Below are 12,863 nucleotides of genomic sequence, written 5' to 3' on the forward strand. Positions count from 1 at the left end.
TCGTTTGTTAGGGGTCGATCACACTGAATGCTATTTTACGTTCCAATAAAGCGTAATAAGCAGCGCGCAAAATGTTCAAAACGTTCAGATCATGCTATTTCGGCACGATTTCCTTGAAGTGGGGAGTCATAAACGACAAATGGGCGTAGTGACAAGATTCAATCGTTTTATAGTTCACGACAATCGATACCAAGCCTGCGACACTTCACGACACAATCCTAGAAAGTCTAGCATGTTTAATTATTTTCTCGTTTTTCATGACGGGTGACCCAATAGGAACACATAATATCTCGGTTATATCAGTGCTGCCGTTATGCGCTGGTTAGGTAATAATAATGATTTATTTTATTTGTATATGGCGCCTTTTTAGACGTCCAAGGTCGCCTTACAATAAGCATCAACAGCCATACTAGAACAAAGTAAAACAAATGATAAAACATTGCCAAACAAGCATTGACCAAACAAGTATAAACACACGTCACGAATATAAAAAACTTAGTAAAAAAATTGTTAAAGGAAAGCCTGCTTAAAAAGATGAATGTAGTATTTCTGTCAATGTAAAATGTAGTAAAATGGTAATCAAAAAATAGGCTGCATGTTTATTTATGGGTGGGTCATAGGCAGGCCCAGACAAAATCTAAGGACATTTTTTGCTATTCCTGCGCAGAATTTTGTTAAAATTTGCGGATTTATGTGGAATGATTTTGGGAGTATCATAACTAAATAATATAATTATTTATTAATTATTAATATATGAACTAAAAAATGCAATCTTTTCAACTTGTATCTAATGTTTACAATGCAAATCAAATTTGATCCACTTTTTTGGTAAAAAAAAAAAAAAAGCAAGTCTCATATATCTTTACGAAAAGACAGAAAATATTACTTTATAAACTGTATTGTAAATAAATTATCTAAACATTTTTATATAAGTCAATAATATCACTAAAAAAAAAATTAAAAACTGAATGAATATAAATGTACACGTGTTTACACTGGTAAATAAACAGAGTCAATAATGGGCTAAAAATCTGCAGATTTCTGTGCGGGCCTAGTCATGGGTGGATAAGTCATTGGTTATGCAAACTTTAACTACCTTTTCTAAAATGTTAAGCTGTTTTGAGCAATTTTATCTGACAGACTGGCAAAAAATATGCAGACATCTCCATTTTCATGAGTTTCTGAGTTCTCTCATCCTTCCAACAGAGTTTGTTCTTCACAGGTAATCTAGAAACATGTTCAGTGTTCAGGATACACTGCGAAAACATTTCCTGCTTATTCAAATTGCAAAAGTGTGTGAACAGTTTGATTTAGGCTTCTCTGAAACTAAATATTTCACTTTAATTTTATTTAGGCTAGATTATTATTTTATTTAACAAACCAAGTTTGCGTTTTGGCGCTGAAGCATATATCGGAATTGTTTTGAAGTGCTTCACCTCAAATTTCATGTTTTGACCATTTTACATTTTACATTTTAGTCATTTAGCAGACGCTTTTATCCAAAGCGACTTACAAATGAGGACAATGAAGCAATTTACACAACTAAGAGCAACAATGAATAAGTGCTATAGGCAAGTTTCAGGTCTGTAAAGTCTAAGAAGGAAAGTATTAGTAGTATTAGTTTTTTTTTTTTTTTTTTGTACAGTTAGTGTGATATTCTGAGAGGCAATTGCAGATTAGGAAGTATAGTGGAGACTAAATAGTTGAGTTTTTAGTCGTTTCTTGAAAGTAGCGAGTGACTCTGCTGTTCTGATGCAGTTAGGGAGTTCATTCCACCAACTGGGCAGATTGAATGCGAGCGTTCGCGAAAGTGATTTCTTCCCCCTTTGGGATGGAACCACGAGGCGACGTTTATTCACAGAACGCAAGTTTCTGGAGGGCACATAGATCTGCAGAAGTGAGAGCAGATAAGGAGGAGCAAGGCCAGAAGTCACCTTGTAGGCAAACATCAGAGCTTTGAATTTGATGCGAGCAGCAACTGGCAGCCAGTGCAAACGGACTAGCAGCGGAGTGACATGTGCTCGTTTCGGTTCATTGAACACCACTCGTGCTGCTGCATTCTGGAGCAGCTGAAGAGGCTTGATAGAGTTAGCTGGAAGCCCAGCTAGTAGAGAGTTGCAGTAATCCAGTTTGGAGAGAACAAGAGCTTGAACAAGGAGTTGAGCTGCATGTTCAGATAAGAAGGGTCGGATCTTTCTGATGTTATAGAGTGCGAATCTGCACGATCAAGCAGTTTTAGAAATGTGGTCAGAGAAGTTTAGTTTAGTTGACCAGCAAAACATACATTAAAATTAAGATAGAAATTATCGCAAACAAAAATATATTTTTTTCCAAGAACAATATATGAACTATATTTTTGTTTGTGTCCATTCACTACTCCACTGCGGGTGGATGATTTGTTCCACTCTTGATGTCTTGAGCATCTGATTTTTCCTTGCTGCTGCTTATGTGCTTTGATTGTCTTACTCGTGGCTAGGCACGGGACGATAAACCTTTTCAAGGTAAACCGTGCGGTTTAGAAAAGATTTTAAAACCGCCAGAATTTTCTGTAATACCGTTCCTAAGGTAATGGTAAGATTTTTTATTTACATTTTTTTTATGACAGCAGTATCTACAGCAAGAAAGATATCCAAAGATGTCATTTTAAATTGTAAAGAAGTCTGTGTTTCTGAAACTATGAAGACAGCAGAAGTCAGAAGTGAATGTTCACTGTTCCAAAATATTATGAAACTCAAAAATAAATAAATATATTGTTTTCAAAGGAGACATTAAAAAAGAATATATTTTAGAGCAGTAATTGCAATACCGTGAGACTGTGATATTTTTATCCAAGGTTATCATACCGTCAGAATCTTCAACCAGCCCATGCCTACTTGTGGCAAATTTGGGCAAGGGAGTGTTTAATAAGCAACCCATGGCAGAAAAATATACATTTAGATTCATTCATTCATTTTCTTGTCGGCTTAGTCCCTTTATTATTCCGGGCTCGCCACAGCAGAAGGAACCGCCAACTTATCCAGCACGTTTTTACACAGTGGATGCCCATCTCTGGGAAATTCCACACACACTCATTCACACACACACACACTCATACACTACGGACAATTTAGCCTACCCAATTCACCTGTACCGCATGACTTTAGACTGTTGGGGAAACCGAAGCATCCGGAGGAAACCCACTGGAACGCAGGGAGAACATGCAAACTCCACACAGAAACGCCAACTGAGCTGAGGTTCGAACCAGCGACCTTCTTGCTGTTAGGCGACAGCACTTGCACCACTGCTTAATATTAAAAAGGAATCATAAGTGTGATCCTATCCATGTCGTAACGAATACCCTTAAATAATGCAGTTATTAGTTGTCTGCAAGCATCAGTGTTTATTAAGATTAAAATATGATAAAAAATTGAAATTAAGATAAGAAATATTGCTATAGCAACACTTGTGACTGTTTTGGGAAATAACGCTCGTCGTAGACATCACATGATGACTGATCGTGAAGGAATGTGTAGTCTGGCGCATTTGTTACCCATGACAAGTCAAGAAAAAAAAATCACATAATCTAGCATAGTGACTTTAGTAACACAATAAAAATCGTGTGATCTGACCGGGGCTTAAACCATTCAAAAGATGCGCCTCTCAATGCACAAAGTTGTGATCGGCTCCTTAGGTTATAATAACTCTCCTCAAACCAGTTTTTTTTCACCTACTTTACTACATCCAATCAGCTCGCAGTAAAAAATACAAGCCACTCCCACTATTTTCTCATTTAATATTTAATTTCTCTAGTAACTGCATCACAACTGCATACGGAAAACAAATCGATCGCAGCTTCCGGAGTTTAGACGTCATGTGAAGTGCTTTGAAATGTGCATTTTTTTTATTCGATGTTTGACGTAATCTCAACTGAAACATGAAGAGAGGGTGGGGCACAGAGTAGCTCCTCCCCTTAAAATGAAACAGCCAATAGCATTTCGCTTTTATCACAGCTCTGCCAGTGAGAGTAGTTGAACTCAAGCGCATCAACTAAAAAGCTAATGAGAAGAATAGGGCAGGGCATGTCTGACACCAGACAGCATTTGATTGGTCAGAAGATTTGATGAGAAACTAAAGTATGAGGTGAGCTAATAATATCGCTGATCCATTTAGGCTGAAGTGATAAACTGCAAGCTGTGGATGTTTATGTCACGTTTATATTTTCTAAACACAAATTTTGCCTGTGTTTTGGAGCACAGATATCCTTAAAACTAACAGACCGAAGCTAACATCTAAAAATGTTTTATCTTAATTTTACGGGACCTTTAGGGATTAAGTCTGAATGTGCGAATATAAAACCAACTTTGAGCTCAATAGCATTCACACACATTGAATGTCTCTCTCACAGTCATACAGCTGTAGATTGTGGCTCTTGTGCGGGTCCTGCTCTTCCTGAAGCCCCTGTAACGCTCTCAGTCTGTTCCCTTATTGATCAGGTGGGCAAGAGGAGAGGAGGCGCGAGACTGGCCCTCAAGACCGGCGTGGTGGCCAAGAAACAGAAACAAGACTCCGAGGTGAGGAAACGCGCTTTATTATGACGGAGAATGTGTGTGGTTTAACCCTTGTGCATGTTTTCATCCACTCTGGAGGAATTAATTTGGACACAACCTTATATGTGTTTCAGCAAATGGACTGATGATTGGTGACAAATCTTATTTTGACACATATTTTAGGAAAATGCTTTAAAAGCTTTCAGCAATACACTCTGGGCAAATTGACTACCCTTTGATTATGTTGAGGGCTGTTTTTGCCCCATTGACTTCCATTATAATCACATTTGTTTATTGCAAAGCAATGACAGCATATAATCATGCATTCTTGATTGTTGCTGGTTTTCCCTTTTGGGAAGATAAATTTTTTTGTCATTTTTACTGTTGATCATCAGTTGCAGTGCAAAAAGCTTAGTTTCTGGTTTTTATATAAAGTGTGTGTATGAGAAGGAGACCTTTGCATGTTTGCCTTGATATGTGTGTGAAAATCAAAATAAGCAGCTCTGCTCCCAGAACATAGTAAGCTTATTAATGTACACACACTATAATCTGCTGTTTTACTCCACTGAACTCCATATAAGAGGCCGTCATTGTTGCTAAACTTACAGCGCAGCCAATGGGAGAGTGCAACAAATGTTTTTACAATCCTATTTATTAAAATAATAAAAGAAAAAGACCATGATGGTGTTATCAAGACTTTCAGGAGAAGGAAATCAATAGTGTGAGACTGATAACGACAGCCAGTAGAGAAAACTATGTCACATTTACTGTGCTGCCACCATTGATGTTGCATAAGATACATCTAGCATAAGGGGTGATTTGTTTTTGTAATTTGTTGCAAAGATGAAATAATAAATATAAATATTCATGTTTTTAAATCAAAATATAAAAAACTTTCAAGGATTTAAGATCGCGATCTCAATTTGACCCCCTAGACCATTGGTGTCAAACTCAATTCCTGAAGGGCCGCAGCCCTGCACAGTTTAGTTCCAACCCTGCTCCAACACACTTACCTGTAGGTTTCAAACAAGCCTGAAGGACTCAATTAGTTTGATCAGGTGTGTTTAATTAGGGTTGGAACTAAACTGTGCAGAGCTGCGGCCCTTTTGGAACTGAGTTTGACACTTGTGCCCTTGACGATCTTAATCCAGCATTTCTACGATTCTGTCAATCATATTTTCAAGTTCAGGAGAGAAACAATGGTGGCCGCACAAGTCTTCACAATGTCTTGCATACTTTGTTCAGCAACTTAAACACCTCCAAATGGTGTTGAAAGAATCACATGCTCTATTTATAAGATATAGTTTACCCCAAAAATGTCATTTCTGTCTTCTTGTAATGTGTTTGCGACTGCAAAATCACATGTGAGCTGACCGTCAGCTGTTACCACAGGGAGGGCAGGCGCGTGTGCCTCTGAATGAAGTCTACTTTAGTGAACAGAGCCTGCATAGGCTGTAAATAACGTTCAGTTTGTGGCACAGAGGGATTGTTTGGAAGCTGCGTGGGAAGTGAACCACTCTTAGCAGTGAAAATGAAACCGAAAGCGCGCACAGTGTTGCCAGATGTAGCTGACTGATTCCAGCTCAAAAAGTATCCAAAACCTGCAAAAATACCCGCCCAGTCTTCTGTATTCATGAAAATCACGTCAGTGACAGATTTTAAGCAGGAAATGACAGATTGTAAGCATATGTCTCAAACACAATAATACAACATCAGCATTATCATCAGCATTAATGACCAGGACAAACCTAAAGTCTGTTCAAGTCTATGCAAAATTGAGCATTTTAACCAACAGTACAGCTACACAAAGCCTATTGCTGTTTTAACACATGTTTGAGAATAACAATAATAATCGCCCACTCATATTAACCTTTATTTTACATCTACAGAATCGTAAGAAAATCCTGATCTTTATTTTAGGAAAAAAAAATCACGATTCTCATTTTAGCCAGAATCGTGCAGCTCTAATTTAAGATTATGATGATGCGTCATAACAGTCTTGTGAAAAGGCTCCATTATAGTGATTTTTGTAGTTTAAATGCTCCTTTTGGCAAAAAAACTTTACATTTTCTGATTTTCATTCAACATAAGCTTGATTTCACTATTGAAATGTTTGTTTGAAGTTTTGAAAACATATTTAACATGTTGGTTTGTAGATTTCTTTAGAATTGAAGTTAGTTTATTACGATATCAGGAAGATATGAATGCAGCTTTTAAGTTTCTAGCATTTTTATTTTTTATAATGTTTTGTTTATCTAAAGCGTTCATGCTGCCAACTGATGATCAACCATTAAACAAAGACAAATTGCATCTCTTCCCCAACAGGGAAAACCACCAACTGTTAACAATGCATGATTATACTGTATGCTGTCGTGTGTGCGTTTGCGCGTGTGTGTGTGTGTGTGTGTGTGTGTGTGTGTGTGTGTGTGTGTGTGTGTGTGTGTGTGTGTGTGTGTGTGTGTGTGTGTGTGTGTGTGTGTCTGTGTGTGTGTGTGTGTGTGTGTGTGTGTGTGTGTGTGTGTATAGCCCCTGGAATTATTAACCCCCTGTTTATTTTTTCAACACATTTATAAACATAATAGTTTTAATAACTCATTTCTAATAACTGATTTATTTTATCTTTGTCATGATGACAGTAAATAATATTTGTCTAGATATTTATCAAGACACTTCTATACAGCTTAAAGTGACATTTAAAGGCTTAACTAGGTTAATTAGGTTAACTAGGCAGGTTAGGGTAATTAGGCAAGTTATTGTATAATGATGGTTTGTTCTGTAGACTATAAAAAATATATAGCTTAAAGGGGCTAATAATTTTGTCCTTAAAATGGTGTTTAAAAAATTAAGAACTGCTTTTATTCTAGCCGAAATAACACAAATGAAGAAGAAATCCAGAAGAAAAAAATATTATGCGATATGCTGTGAACATTTCCTTGCTCTGTTAAACATCATTTAGGAAATATTTTAAAAAGAAGAAAAAATTCAATGGGGGGGCTAATAATTCTGACTTCCACTATATATAAATGCACATTTTTAAAACATAAAGAGATTTTTTGCAGACAGCAGTTTTTCAGGATTTTGCCAGAAGTTGTCGATCCTCCATTGAAATATTTAGAAAATATTATATGCAAAATCTTATACCTTACATGTTAAATGTATATGTTTTTAGTTTTATTTTGACAGGTAAAGCTTAATTTCATCTCTTAAAGCTGATCTTGCTGATTTTAAAGGTTCAGGACACCCTGTAGAACTTTTTTTTTATATATTAACAGATGTGTGTGTGTTGAGCATCAGTTAAGACAATGTTAGCAGCTGTCAGCTTTAATTGTGGGGAAAACTGGGTAATTTTGAGCTTTTTTCAGCTAATTTCAGCTTCCGGGTTTAAAATGATTTTTGGGGCAGGTTCAAAATCGGCGACGTACCGCAGTACTGCAAGTGCAATGATGACGCATCGGTTTCTCATTATTATTCATAGCGAAGTTTTCTTATCCTATGAGAAGAGCCGGCTGCTTAATTATTCATGAGAGCATGACAGCACACGCTTTCCGAAGGCAAGGCAGACGCAGACCTGCCAGACCAGTGCCAAGCTCAAGCTGTGAGACACGGACCCACGGGCACGCAGTAGCCGTTTATGAAGGCTCGTATGTGTTTGTTTATCCACTGGGTTTGTTGCATGTTTTTCCCCGCAATCCTGTCAGGGCCGATCATACAGCAAAGCTGTGTGTGTGTTGCTAGCATTTTTGTCGGGAGAGCAGCAAGAAAATTAGAGAATGGCGGATGTTGTCTTGTATCAGGAGTTCATTCACATTCAGACACATCGCCATGCTGCTGTGTTTGCCTAAATCCTCCAGATTACCAGCAGGACTAATGGTTAAAATAGACAGGTCAGGAGACCTGCTGCACTGAGTCTGCATTTAGATCTATGATTCAAACATGATATGATATACATTGTGGTTGTCTGTATATGAAATTACGAATAACAAATGTAGCAGGGCATTAAATCACTGTTCATTTCTTTGCATTTTAACTTTGTAAACTATAAACTCATGCGTCTCCTCACGGTTTGTCTCATTTTGTGAGCTAACTGAAACTGACATCAACAGTTATTCGCTCACGTTCTCCCCTGCTGGCCACGCCCACTCCTGCCCTATGCTCGCGGAGCTCCACGCCCATTAATCATGCATCTTTTGAAAAAATTCTGAAGTAGACTTTAACCGAAAGTGGGGGGTGTCGTGGCCCTTTAAACTGCAGATGTCTGTATGTTAATGCTGCCACTTTAATTCTGTCTAATTAGCATGCTTATGAAGTACATGTATGTATATGCATGTTTTACAGGTTAGTGTAGTTACTAACAAGTGCTCTTTTTACATGTATGATGTTCGCCAAAAGCATCCACCCAACTAAATCTAGACAAAAACAGCAGCAACACAAGAATAAAAGTTGCCTTTCTGATCAGAAGCCAATTGCATGTTATTTTAAAATGGTTAATGAAGCCGTTTTCCTCCTCATTTCCCTGTTTTCATGTGTTGTTATTTTAATAAATGCAGTCTTGCTGAACATTATCTTCCTTTTTACCAAAAATGCATTTATTCGATTGAAAATACACACCAAATATTAAGGTCAACAGCAAACAACAAACTCTAAAATTAGGAAAATGTTCGTAATTAATTATTAAACATTGATAATTACATTTAATATAACATAACGGTAATATAACATTAATAATACTGTTGATTTTTGTAATACTTATGATCTTGAAATCAATTTAAACTGCATTTTTGTTGAAAAAAAAAAAAGAATTTTTGTCATTTTTGATCAATCGTGAATATGTTGATGTGTTTTTTATTTGTGTGTGTGCAGGCGGAGACTGGGAAAGGAGACGCCTGGACGAAATACATGGCAGAGGTGAAGAAATACAAAGCTCATCAGTGTGGAGACGATGATAAAACCAGACCTCTGGTCAAATAGACTCAATCCGCTCTCTGTTCTTCATCTCTCTCTCTCTCTGTGTGTGAGTGTGTGTGCTGTATATCTGATAGTTTGGTTATTTTACACACACATCACCTGCTGAGCTCCAGTTTGTCCATGGCATTAAGATCTCCTTCACCCTCTTGATATTTTGTACTCCATGTGTTTGGTTTGTGTGAACGAGATGATGATGATGATGATGATGATGATGATGATGAAAATTAAACACACACACACAATACTGCAGTGTCAGCTCCGTCTGCTCACTCAAAATACACACATTTCTGCAGTCTGGGGGGAATATTCACTTTTGTTTTTACTACAGCAAGCAGGAGGGGATTTAGTCATTTAAGCAGATCCAGCCATGGGGCCCAACTGTCCTCAAACGCATCCTTTGTAGTTTTATTAATTCAGTTTTAATCTTGTTTTCCCCGTTTAATCTTAATGCAATCTCTACATTTGAAACAATTTTGCAAGTAAAATACATTTAAAAGCAATACATGATTTAAAACACTCAATCTTTCCATGATTGAGGATGTAGGACCAATTTGCGCAGATCTTATGATTACATTTAATTTTGATTTGTTAGACCCTCACTATACAATATATAATAAAAAATGATGTTATGTGTCTAATGTATACTTATTTGGGGGCCCCTAACTGGCTGCTTGCTTTGGTTAAATCCAGCATGGACAAGGTGTTAACCCAGTGCTTTATTAGAGTTATTAATAATGGGTCACACTTTACAATAAGATTCCATTCATTTAAAGATCTAGAGTTTGGCTGCGTCCGAAACCGCCTAGTACTCAGTAGGTACTGCATTTGATTTTAAACGTACTACTCGGCCGTTAGAAAAGTACGTTCTATACAGTATGAATGTGAAAAGTATGAATGGAATTCGGACGTACTACATCCGCCATTTTGTCATGGTCACGTGACCTACCTGCGTCAGTTGCGTCGCTTTACTTCCATTCATAAATTCGCTCGCGGGGCATCATGGGATAGCGCAGCGTGCATGGGATGCGCACTCCGGAATCTCGCCGGAAGTAGTAAGTCATCCGGGTACTGCTCGCATACTGATTTTTGAATTCTATGTATTCGGACATACTACTCGGCTCGCATACTGATTTTGGCGTACTATACAATATGGAAGTATGCGGTTTCGGACGCAGCCTTTGTCTTATACCAGGGGTGCTCAGTCCTGTTCCTGGAGATCTACCTTCCTGCAGACTTCAGTTGCTCCCCATATCAAACACACCTGAACCAATTAATTAGGAGCTGAACACCACGTGATAATTACAGGCAGGTGTGTTTGATATGGGTTGCAACTGAAGTCTGCAGGAAGGTGGATCTCCAGGAACAGGGTTGAGCACCCCTCTTACACCATCTCTTTTAATAGAACTAATTCACATTTAACATTATTAATAGGCTACCGGGTGACTGATGATGTTGTTGGAGGTGTTGAGGAAAGTTACTTCTGAGAGTTAAGCATTACAATTGCATTGTTACTTTTGCTACAACAGGGTTTCTGCAGGGTCTAAAAAGTCCAAAATTAAAAAAAATTAAATTTTTGGCCTGAAAAAAAAAAAAGTCTTAAATTCGCTCTTCCAGGTCTTAAGGCTGATTTATACTTCTGCGTCAAGCGCACGCGTATGCTACGGCGCAGCCTACGGCGTTGACGCATAGCCTTACGCTGTGGCCGTTGGGGTTGCTGATGTGCACCTCTCAAAAAATGTAACTACACGTCGCAACGACGCGTAGCGCAAGCTCTGTGATTGGTCGGCTTGGTAGCGCTGACAAGTCATGGCAGGACCGAGAGCCACGCATACGGTGCGAGCCCGATGAAGTGATTGTTTACAAGTGTGGAGTCCCCTGAAGGAGCTCCGGATGGAAAGTTTTGTTTTGTGTTTACCTCATAGTTAAAGTTGCTGCACGTCCGCTGGTTCCTGCCTCAAAATGAGCGAGTTTGAGTCACTTGTACATCCAGGAAGTGTTCAGGAAAAGAAAAACAGCAGAGAAGAAACTCGACACAGAGGAACATTTACACCTCACTGCCAACTAGCGTTTCAGTAGTGTTAATGCAGACCGACAGAGACAGCGCGCAGAAGTATAAATGCACAGCCACGCGCGTTGCATGCGCCCTGGGTTACGCCGGTCACTTGACGCAGAAGTATAAACCAGGCTTTAAAATTTTTTGCACAGGTCTTATTTTTCCAATGTCCATGTAACGCTAATGCTCATTTCAGTTCTTTTTTGTTGCTGTTGCTTGGTTTTCGTGGTGTTGTAGTTCTTTATTTCTCTAGGCCCTGGAAAAAGTGGTAGCGCTACCGGTAGTTGTCAACAACAAACTCCTCCGCCTCAAAGCTCCGCCTATGCTGGTTGATTGACACCTCATTTGCATTTGATTCACCATTTGCAGAGTCGTTTAAGGATTTGATTCACCATTTGCGGAGTCGTTTAAGGATTTGATTCACCATTTGCGGAGTCGTTTAAGGATTTGATTCACCATTTGCGGAGTTGTTTGAGCATTTGATTTATAATTTGCGATGTCGGTTTGAGGATTTGATTTATCATTTGCAGAGTCGGTTTGAGCATTTGATTTATAGTATGAGCATTTGATTTATTATTTGATCTTTTAAGCATTTGAATTTTCACTTTAATTTTGTTAGGAAAAAACTTCCATAGTGGAAGTTTTCACTTTCTGAAATATAAATGTTGTGCATCATTGTCAAAAACTCCTTTTAAGATGGAAAAGATACCTTTAATAGCATGTCACGGCACCACATCGCATGCAGCTAAAAGACGATGTACAGTAAGGACAGTTAACTGGTTCCCTGTTCAATAAAACTCCTACTTTATGGTCAACTGGAAGAGCAAGAAAACAAATATAAATCATAAATACATCAAAAGTATAGTTTCCCAGAGATGGGTTGCGGCTGGAAGGGCATCCGCTGCATAAAAACTTGCTGGATAAGTTGGCGGTTCATTCCGCTGTGGCGACCCCGGACTAAACCGACAAGAAAATGAATGAATCAAAAGCATAACTGTTGATCTAATAATGTAAGTTAATGTATTTACTAACATGAATGTTTTATTTTTTATCACAGTATTTCTTCATCTCTGATAATATGAATGAAAATAGACATTGGTTAACTCCTTGGCAATTTTCACAACCTCAAATATTGAACTGTGAGTAATAAAGGTGAGCATGTATCATTCATGTCCGTAAATGCGTTAACTGATGGAAGTGTGTTGTGAAGTGTGACCTTGAATGTTTACATACGTGTTGGCTTTGAAAAATAACTGCAGGATTTATTCAGGAGATTTAGATATTTCTAGTTCAAATGATTCCCAAGTGGTTTATTAGAG

The 12,863-nt window shown here is 38.1% G+C and overlaps 2 protein-coding genes across 10 annotated transcripts in view; one reads left to right on the plus strand and one right to left on the minus strand.

Moving 5' to 3' along the window:
- Nucleotides 1-10,124, plus strand: part of trir (telomerase RNA component interacting RNase) — an 11,662-nt gene extending 1,538 nt beyond the window's left edge. For 2 of the 9 annotated variants that reach the window (XR_015479886.1, XR_015479884.1), the window contains exon 2: nt 1-488. This exon is cut by the window's left edge. Coding sequence is in view for 1 of the 9 variants with exons in the window: in NM_001386635.1 (NP_001373564.1) it covers nt 4,473-4,550; nt 9,387-9,494 (186 nt within the window). In the remaining 8 variants the exon portion in view is untranslated. 9 annotated transcript variants of the gene reach the window in all.
- rbfox3b (RNA binding fox-1 homolog 3b) overlaps nt 1-12,863 on the minus strand; it is a 997,536-nt gene that overhangs the window by 15,116 nt on the left and 969,557 nt on the right. The window lies entirely within an intron of this gene.

The sequence above is a fragment of the Danio rerio genome, chromosome 3 (genome assembly GCF_052040795.2).
Source record: "Danio rerio strain M-AB ecotype USA chromosome 3, GRCz13ab, whole genome shotgun sequence".
Taxonomy (NCBI): domain Eukaryota; kingdom Metazoa; phylum Chordata; class Actinopteri; order Cypriniformes; family Danionidae; genus Danio; species Danio rerio.